Source organism: Drosophila bipectinata, chromosome 3R, assembly GCF_030179905.1.
Source record: "Drosophila bipectinata strain 14024-0381.07 chromosome 3R, DbipHiC1v2, whole genome shotgun sequence".
NCBI lineage: Eukaryota > Metazoa > Arthropoda > Insecta > Diptera > Drosophilidae > Drosophila > Drosophila bipectinata.
In genome coordinates this window covers 23,720,845-23,730,681 of record NC_091739.1, presented here as the reverse complement: position 1 = coordinate 23,730,681, position 9,837 = coordinate 23,720,845, and the positions used below count along the sequence as shown (strand labels likewise).

The window sequence follows — 9,837 nt, the reverse complement described above, 5'->3', positions numbered from 1 at the left end:
TATGAGTGATTTTTATGAGCAGTTCCCCAAGTCATGCGTGTTTGTTTGTTTGTTGTCTGTTCCCCCAGTGCCCCACATTTTTAGTCTAGTGGGACTCTATGCGCCCGAGGTACTTTGCAATTATACGAACATGACAAGCACATTGAGCCGAGGGCTCCTTTTCGGTCAGGATTGGACTGCTAATTCTCGGTTTTCTTTGCCTGCCTTTTGTTGTGTTCAACCTAATCAAATTAAATCGCCTAATTGCATAAATTAGGCCTCAGTCCGTACGAGACGGAATTTAAAAAGGAAAAAAATGAAAACTTTTTGCTTCTTAATACTCATGCACCATGATTTGTTACTTCGAGCTAATCTTGTTTATCGACCTTTTACTCCAAGTTTGTGGCCCACTCAACCTGAAATCAAACTTCAAGTCTGGGAAGCCAATCAATAAATTAAGTCGATTTTCCTCCTAAAACCATTTTAATAAAATCCGACGCAGTTAATTAAAATCCCGCTCGGGGCCAAATCCAGAACTCTCCAAGTCCTGACTGTGATAATTAAGCTGTCAGCTTGGTTTTCCGGTCCCAGTCTGAGAAGATTCTACCTAACGCTGACTTCGTCATAACTCATAACTCATGTGGCCCTCGGCTCGGGGAGCCATGTGTCAGGATATTAGCTCTGAGATGTGCATATGACAAATCTGAAAACTTTCTAGCCAAGGCGAGACTTTCTTCTTTTTGTTTACACATCAAAAAATGCTAAAATACATCAAAAAAGTATTATAATGAAAAGTTTTATTTATTTTTAATACCATGTTTGGTTAAAACAAAATTATTATTAGGTTATAATAACTACAGTAATTACAGGAACTCAGGTTATATAGTCAACCCAATGATATTTTTTTAAGTGCAATCCTAGTTTCCCATTCAAAACCACAAAAATGTTCCCTTCTAGAATGCAGAGTAAGCGAAGTCCTTAAAGAGAGTTACTCTTAAAGCTGTTTGACTTTGACTTTTCCTTTGGACAAAGGAAGTCTTCTGATCCAGTTTCTGATCCACGAGCTTGCTGCTCATTTTTCCCACAGCTAATTGCGCGGTGTCCCAGCTCAGAGAACCGGCTAAGAAGCGCTGAGCCCCTGAGCACACAGCTCGGTGGGATGGAGGGGCGTCTGATGTCATAAATCACCATGGATATATGCATAAATTATCGCTTGAGCTCTGCGAACGGCCAGCGGCCGAAGTGAATTCCAAAAGGGACGCTGTGAGGGGGGCGTCGTGAAGTTAAAAAACAAAGCTCACGATAAACGAAACGACATTTAAGGATTTAACGAGAAAAAATCGCTGTCACGAGGACGCATCGTTTTAATCAGTGGAAGACAGTCAGGGTACGCACAGTGGTTTAATATATTTATTCATGAGGACTATTATATAATCTGTTGAACTATATTATAACTAAATAAAGGTGTCCTTAATAAATTATATATATTGGATGTTGTTCTGGACAATCTATTAGAGATATTTCTGCTACTAAGAAACCCCTTTTTATATCTTAAAAACAGAGTATTTAATTATCACAAAATAAAGGTAGGGAACGTCTGTGCCTTGGCACGTGCTTATGTCCAGCTGCCTCAGATTCTCCGACGGCACTGTCTGCGTCTTCAGCTCTGAAATGGTAGCAATATTTTGTCAGGCCAAAGTCAACAGCCGGCAAGCAGCAGGACATACAGGCATCGGGCAGAAGGATGCGGGGCGCCAAGACCAGAAGACAAAGCCCGCACGGGGTGGGCGGAAATTTACATTGGCGCTGCAAAGTATGCAACGCATATTTTTACATCCTTTCTGTTTGCCTTTCTCCCAGCAGCTTTCTCCCGCAGCTGGAAAGAAAGGAAAAATACGCCCGAGGAGTGAAGGGTTTTATACATTTAAATGTATTTATTTTTCCCGGAGCCAAAGGCAGAGCGACAGCCACAGGACTCGGCATGAATATGCCGGCTAGGTGCTGGCCAAGGATGTGCCGGAGGACATTCGGTTCGATGGTCGGGCTGGGCCTTAAATTATTATATTGATCGCTTAAGGAGGGTATAGGTTAATCTAGTAATCAACTTAAGAATTTATTTGGTTTGATAAGGGGCAGTCTCTTAGACTTTTAAGTTTAAACAGCTTAAAACATCTCGGATTTAAAATTTAAATTGCCAAGGTTGGGCTCCTAATTTTATTATTTTTCTAGCAATCGAAATGTTTGCTCAACTAATGCCCAGAAAGAGAATGAATAACAAAAGATTATCATTGGGAAGCTAAATGAATAATGATTAGCAATGATTTGTTTAGGTCGGATAAACACTGAAAATTTATTGAGAGTCATTGCAGGAAACTGTGTCCACTAAATGAGCTTAATTTAGATGCACTTTTCGCTAAACTTGGGTAACTGCTCCACCTGGACTCCGACTATGTTCAACACCTGTTGTGAAGCAAAAATGCCTGTACGGATGCAGTAGTCCAGGGGCATATGCTGAACGAACATGGCCAAAAAGCCTCCCACAAAGGCGTCTCCGCAGCCATTGGTGTCGAAAACTTTGCCCTTTTCCACCTTGGGTACTGGGTATTCCAATATTCGCTCGTTCTCCTGGAAACAAAGTACCGGACACACCGCATCCGTAACCAAGACAATCCTGGGCCGGATATTTTCCTTTGGCAAGCACTGCAGCCGCGGCCCGATCTCGAAAATGTTCTTTGTCTTCCAGTCGTAGGCATCAGCAAATGCAATAGCTTCCTCCTTATTGCAAATGATGATGTCCACGTACTTGATGATGCTATCCAGAGCTTCGCGTTGCATGGCAAGTACAAAGACAGCGCTAAAGTTGAGGATCATTAGTCGGTTCGACTCGGCGCACATTTTTGCCACTATCTGCACAACGGACGGACAAACGGCCAGGAAGAAGCCGGTGAAGTAAAAGTATTGTGCCCGCTCTACTGCGCAGACATTCTCTTCATCGTCCATCCAGTCTTCGGTGAACAGAGAGGCCGCCCCCAAATTAGCTACCAAGGAACGGTTTGAACCGCTTATAAGTACAGCACAGGAACCTGAGAGAACAATCAGTGCAATTAGTAAAAATATTAAAAAAACAAAGGTTTAAAATACTAACCTGTCGGCAGTTCCTCTTTTAGCTGGTAAAGCGTTTGAAGACCGTCAGCTCTGGCTCTTTTGGTGATTCGATCGCCCAACTTATCCTTGCCCACGGCTCCCGTAAAAACTGCTCTAAAGGGAGTCTGGACAATCCACTGAAAGATACGCATTGTGTTCTGACAAGCTCCTCCGGCCGAGTAGATCACGCTTTCCATATTCATAAGCTCGTCGAACAGGGCATCGTGCTTTTCATCAGCAATAATGGCAGCATTCGCTTCCAGCCCGTATTTCTCTAAGAGCGTATTGTCCTCGATGTGGCAGGTAATGTCTAGCAGGGGATTACCAAATCCCATAACAATTCCCTCCGGCATCTCCATGTTGGGTGTCTTCAGACAACCAGCACGCTTTCTTGAAGTGCGTACGATGAGGTTCCAGTGGACTGTGCGGCAGATGGAGGATCTATGGAGCAGAGGATATGATATTGTCCTCAAGTCAAGTATTAGCTTTGATCTATATAACATTCCCAGTTGGAAGTTGATTGACTCATTTGAAAGGTAGGCTCAGATCCGACAATAGAAACTCCACAACTATGTTGTGAGCATGTTTCGAAAGAGACTTTACAAAAACTAACAAGTTGTGAGGTTCTTTAAACTGAGAAAATAAGCAAAGCCGATTGCGCTGAGCAGAGGCAAAAATTCGTATTCTCCTCGCAGTTGCTTAAAATGTTAATTACCTGCATAAATCAATCAGGACAATTAATATTGTTGTGGCCCAATTTAATGTGCTATTAATTACGTATCCATCTTTCCGATGGAAGTATGTATAATTGCTCTGCAATTACGATGGCCAGGCAGCACAAAGAGGGGGTGCTGGGGACTTTTATTTTTATTTTTCAGCCGGAGATGAATGAATTGAATGTAAGTGGGCTTGACAAGCTGTGCGAGAGAAGGAGAGGGGCGCTAGTGAATGGGAGGGGGCGAGTGCAGCCACCCAGAACGTGAATGTCCTTCCTGCGCAAAAAAAACATCATCAGCACCAAAAGAGGGCGGTAGCGGGGGTTGGAAAACAATGGCATTTGCAGTGCTTTGCACAACTTGCCTGGCATAAATTTTAATTTTTATGCAACACAAAAGCAGTACCAGCAGCCCAACCTTCCGCCGCGCGTTGGAGCTCTACGAAATTGAAAAAGTGAAAATATGGAACTACGGGCAAATACCCTGGGAAAAACCTTGAAAAACTTCAGTTGTCACTATGAAAATAAGTAAACAGTGGCTGTTTCTCAGTCACACATCCATGGGAGTTGAATACCTTAAATCTGTTTCAAAAGCTGTCATTTTTATTAAGAATATCATAGCGGGTTTACGCCAAACAACTTTTTAAATTTAAAAATTGTTTTGCATTTTTCTTTGATTAATGAGTAATTGCCTGAATGGATTAGGGCTTACAAATGTGTTTTTAATTTCGCTTTCATTGCGATACCATATACTATGTATATTGTACCCTTCTGGGAAGGAGGCTTTTGAAATAAGGGTTTTTGGGGATGTCGGCTGGTTGCTGGCATCGTTTATCGCCCGCGAACGCCGCAAAGTATGCAGCGGTTTTTCACTCTGCTTCTGCTGTTGTTAGTTTTGTTGGCAGCATCAGTTGTTGTTGCTTTTGTTAGCCGGGTAAGTACTTACTTATGTGCCGGGGCATTATTCTTGGCTATATTCCTTTGCTAAACCGCTGCTGCTTTTTCCGACAAGCGCAGCACCCGAAAGGCGTCAGCAGCAGGAGCAGGAGTAGCAGCCGCACGACGAGAAGCAGTGCCAGATGAGATGAAGATGAGTGGGTGAAAGGGGAAACAAGGAGGAGACGGTGGCAATGGAGCGGCGGGAAAACCGCAGCGGTGACGTGGCAATGCAGCTGCATAATGTGGCATGCGGTTTGCATTAAAAATGATATTGCAACACGAGCCGCACATCTGCAGCTGTGTGCAGCAGTTAGGTGCCGCCTGCAGTCACTGACAGCCGCATGGCAATTATAATCCACACACACTAGTCCACACCCAACCCACTAGGCCGCACGCACACTGCTCACTCACTCATCCTGGCTTAAGTCGGCACTGAAAAAAACCGTATATGCCATCAAAATTCAGAAAAACACAGCTTTCATTGAAAGCCTTTCAAGAAACATTTCAATGCATTCTAGTTTTAGTTTTAAGATTGATTCTTCGAATAGCTACAGAAAAATAAAACTAATTGATATATGTAGCAATTCTTATTAATAAAATGTTGTGACATTTTTTTGTCCTGGTGTTAACTTACAACTGCCTTGGAATCTGTAGCTGGGCCATGTAAGCAGCAGCTGCCAGTGACAGACACATCAACATGACACCCTGTCGCCCTGACAAAGCTTAGCTCAAAAGTGAGGTGGGGGGAGTCAGGCCGGTGGCGATGGGTGGCACCACAGCATTCTCCCAGCCCCCATATCATTTTCCACACATCCAGGCACATTCGCATGCTCGACACGTTGCTTTTCGGGCTGAGACGGCGCGGTTGGGGAACGGAGAACAGGACGTCCGCTTCCTTTTCGCCGCTTCTCACGTTGTTATCTAACAAGCTTTTTATGTGATTACCTTTTGCCTTCTGTTAGTTTTACTATAATTTGGCCTTTACGCTTAACGAGATTGTTGTAAGGTACTTCCCCAGGAACAAGAAACCTCTGACCAGGCCCATTGTAGGCCCAGTGCATTGTGGCGCTGTTCCTTTTCTTTCCTGATACTTAGCCCCGAACAATGGCCCTAAGCTGGAGTAATGTGAGTGGCACCATGTCCGTGAGGGACTGGGTGCGTTGTCAAGTGATAATCCGGCCCCATATCCCCTGCTTCCGGTTACAACTGTTCACTGCTCAACAAACATTTATTCATGCGTCGCCGAAAAGACTTTATCAAAAAGTTAAAGGGGATCACCGCCCATCGCCGACCGCCATTACTCATTTTCGTCGATCCTTGATCAGCTTAACATGCGCAGGATGAGAGACAAAGTGCCCACGAGGAACAGTAGAATATTGAGAGTGAATCGGAAGACGGTTAGGCGATTCCACATCGCGACATAACGGTAGCTTCGCGAGGAGCCTCATCGAATCCCGTGGATCTGGGGGCGGTGCGTCCTCTTGCGACTGGTGACTGGAGCGACATATTCGGTATATGTATTCAGATCCAATGTGACCAGAAATCTGAAAATACCTATGTTGCCGATGTCGATTTTGAGTAAATGGTTTCATCCAGACAAACTTGTTCAAAGATAGCTAATCAATAAGTTAATTATTATTTATAAATCTTTTCGCTATCATACTTAAGAAAGATTTCGTTCTGGTTAAGTTCAAAATAAATTTCTAGTACAATTTTTTTGTTTGGAATAACCAGTTACTTAAAGCCTACTTTTTAAGCCTAAAGTTTTAAGGACAAACGCTTTAGGACATTTTACCTTTGAATTTCTACAAATCAAGTAGGCATTTCTTTAGTTGATATTGGGATTTTCGGCCTGTGAATGTTCCTTCAAAATTGAGCTCATTTTACTGTGATCATTTCGACGAGTCGCATCGTTTAATTTCTTTCCAAAAAAATTTCGAGACTTCTGCCTGTGAAGGATGTCCAATTACGCTCCGTTCATAAAGCCGTACGTGCAGTACAACGAACATGGATGGGGTCCATGCGAGGTTCCCAACATGGACGTACCCTACCAGCCGTTCTGCAAAAGTGACCGCCTAGGTAAGATCTGCGACTGGACAGTGGGGATGCAGGAGAAAAAGTTCTCCAACAAGTACGCCTCCTCATTTGGCAACAGCAGCCAGTACGCATACTTTCATGAGGATGACGATTCCACATTCCATTTGGTGGACACCACCGGATCGCGGGCATTGAAACCTTACCAGAGAGGTCGCTTCCGTCCAAACGTGCGCAACAATGCTCGGGCCAAAGGTCGCACTGGGCGTGGCGCTGGACTATTTGGGGCGGCAGGCTCAATGGCAGGCGGTGGAACAACCAGCGGCAGCACCAAATACGGAAAAGGTCGCGATTCTCGTCGCAATCAAGGACGTCGCTTTGCTCGAAATGCTCCTTCACGTCTTCGGGAGAGTTCCGTCCTGGTGCGTCCCAACTGGGTGTCTCTGGAGGAGATTGAATTTCCACGTTTGCTTAAGCTGGCTCTTCCAAACATTAAGGAGGGTCAGGATATCGTCACCTGTGGTTCATTGGAGTATTACGATAAGGTCTACGACCGCATTAATTTGCGAAATGAACGTCCGCTCTTGAAAATGGATCGCATTGTTCACACAGTGACCACTACTGATGATCCAGTGATTCGACGTCTCTCCAAGACAATGGGCAATATATTTGCCACCGACGAGATTTTGGCTACTATTATGTGCTGCACTCGTTCCAATTACTCCTGGGACGTGGTCATCGAGAAGCTGGGCGCCAAGGTGTTCCTCGATAAGCGTGACAATGGCCAGTTCGACTTATTGACTGTAAACGAGACGTCGTTGGATCCACCCATGGATGAAGAGGGATCCATTAACTCTGCCCACAGCCTGGCCATGGAGGCCACTCTGATTAACCACAATTTCGGTCAACAGGTATGTTTCTAATTGGTCTGTCATTCAGTGTAATAACTTCTAAATGTAACCCCAATTTAGTTACCAATTATCCAATTAAATCTGTGATTACTATTCCTCCCAAAAGGTTCTTCGTGTGGGAGAGCAGGAGCCCCGTTTCAAGTTTGACGAACCGAATCCATTTGAGGAACCTGGCGTGGACTTGGCCTCCCTGGGCTATCGCTACCGGCAATGGGAGCTGGGCCATGACTTGGTTTTGGTGGCCCGTTGCAAGCACAACGGGGTGATCCAGGGTCCCAACGGGGAACTCCAATTCCTTTCAATCAAGGCTCTAAACGAATGGGACTCGAAGGCAGCCAACAGCGTGGAGTGGCGCCAAAAGTTGGACACCCAGCGCGGGGCAGTTTTGGCCTCCGAGTTACGCAATAATTCTTGCAAGTTGGCCCGCTGGACGGTGGAGGCGGTGCTGGCTGGGTCTGATCAGCTTAAACTGGGCTATGTTTCCCGGGTGACTCCGAGGGATCATCTGCGCCATGTTATCCTTGGGACCCAGCAGTTCAAGCCCCAAGAATTCGCCACCCAGATCAACCTGAACATGGACAACGCCTGGGGTATCTTGCGCTGTCTGATCGACTTAGTGATGAAGCAACCGGATGGAAAATACCTGATTGTGAAGGATCCCAACAAGCCGATGGTACGGCTGTACGATATTCCGGAGAACTCGTTTGATTCGGACGCGGAGGACGAGGATAGCTCCAGCGAGCCGTTCGCCAACTCCCTTGACAACTGATATTTACGCAAATTTATTTTACTAATAGTTGGTGTTCGAATAAAGGGTTCGTTGACAGGCATCTGACAGATGCGATGTGTGAACACAAACGCAATTTAAATTGAGTTTTTGACCAACCACATTCATATGTCCTCCGACTGCCATCTCCGGGCAGCTGCAGTCACAGTTACTCGGTGATGGCATGGCCACATCAATCACAGCGGTTCAAAGAAATACAAAATGAAAGCCGGCTAAATAAATATGCATTGTACAAAACACCCCGTTGCCATTACCGACTGACAATCACAATAATTGAACGGGAGGCGAACTGAGGAGATGCAGGACTGAGGACTGGGCGATTCGGGGATTGAAGGGCATGAGGGATTGACGGACGAGGACGAGGCGACAAAAGATATTGTTGTTTGGCTGACAAACCTCAGGTTCAATAAATCACCAAATACAACATCAATCAATGCAAATACTGCTGCGTGAGAAACGATTTGTGTGTAAAAATGTTTTCGCATTCAACAGCATTTAATTAAATTCATATAGATGTGCTCGAATTTCATATGCATTTGCCTTTTTTGTTATTCACAAATTCAATTTTGCCAGCCAGTGGGCGCAAAAGTGCAGAAATTATTCCCCAACGCAAATGCAAATCGTTCAACTAAATTACCAAAATGTTCAGCATATTTTTGTTTTTGTGTCCAACCGCCCAACCGCCGTCCTTTCTTTTTATTCCACGCCAAATTAAATAAAGTCCTATTCAATTTGCATGGATAAGTTCACATGCGAGGGCAGGGCGGCGGAGTGTGAATAAAGTGTGTGAAAATATTTGGAAATTATTAGAAACTGTTAAATGTTGAATTTTTGCAGCTTACTTTTATATCCCACCCACGGGGCTAATTTGTTTTACACAAATCTGATTGACCAGCTTTGGAAATATTTATTCACAAAATGGAATGTTTTAATATCAAGTATACGAACGCATTGAGTATACGCCCAGTTGGCAAGTGCCGTGCTTGAACTTGCCACCAAGCAAAGTGTTATTCAATTAAAACATTTTGTTTGCCAAATCAACATGTAAGTGGAGTGTGTGTGTTCGAGTGCAGGACCAACTTACGGAATGACTTTTGCGGAATGGTTTTTTAAAGCATTCGCCGCAGAAAAGTTTACTCTGGCCGGTTAGACGCTCGAGTGGCTTCAGCTTCCAGCTACCATCTACCATCTACCAGCTAACAACTACTGTTACCAGCTTTAGCTTCTGGCCAGGAGTGGAAACTGGGTAGCTGGTAACTGGCATTTCAAGGTCTGCGCTTGGCTAACCACGCCGTTGAAAGGCGTTTAACTAACTGGCAGGGCACTTG

General features: G+C 44.6%; 2 protein-coding genes across 2 annotated transcripts; one reads left to right on the top strand and one right to left on the bottom strand.

Moving 5' to 3' along the window:
- Positions 1–2,300: 2,300 nt before the first annotated feature.
- Adk1 (Adenosine kinase 1) lies at positions 2,301–3,752 on the bottom strand. The gene is made up of 2 exons (XM_017243106.3): positions 3,125–3,752; positions 2,301–3,062 (listed from the first exon to the last, which is right to left on the bottom strand). Exons 1-2 carry the CDS (start codon positions 3,624–3,626, stop codon positions 2,377–2,379), a joined length of 1,188 nt encoding a protein of 395 aa, XP_017098595.3. The 5' UTR covers positions 3,627–3,752; the 3' UTR covers positions 2,301–2,376.
- Positions 3,753–6,608: 2,856 nt separating this feature from the next.
- On the top strand, positions 6,609–9,038 carry eIF3d2 (eukaryotic translation initiation factor 3 subunit d2). Its single transcript, XM_017243100.3, has 2 exons — positions 6,609–7,722; positions 7,829–9,038. The coding sequence occupies exons 1-2, from the start codon at positions 6,736–6,738 to the stop codon at positions 8,489–8,491; spliced, it is 1,650 nt and encodes a 549-aa protein (XP_017098589.2). The 5' UTR covers positions 6,609–6,735; the 3' UTR covers positions 8,492–9,038.
- Positions 9,039–9,837: the final 799 nt, after the last annotated feature.

Bases quoted from the DNA above. Each gene is read 5' to 3' on its own strand.
- Adk1 (XM_017243106.3), bottom strand. From the start codon at position 3,626: ATGTTATATAGATCAAAGCTAATACTTGACTTGAGGACAATATCATAT. The intron at 3,063-3,124 runs GTTAGTATTTTA...TTGTTCTCTCAG, and splicing joins AAAAGAGGAACTGCCGACAG to GTTCCTGTGCTGTACTTATA.
- eIF3d2 (XM_017243100.3), top strand. From the start codon at position 6,736: ATGTCCAATTACGCTCCGTTCATAAAGCCGTACGTGCAGTACAACGAA. The intron at 7,723-7,828 runs GTATGTTTCTAA...TCCTCCCAAAAG, and splicing joins ACCACAATTTCGGTCAACAG to GTTCTTCGTGTGGGAGAGCA.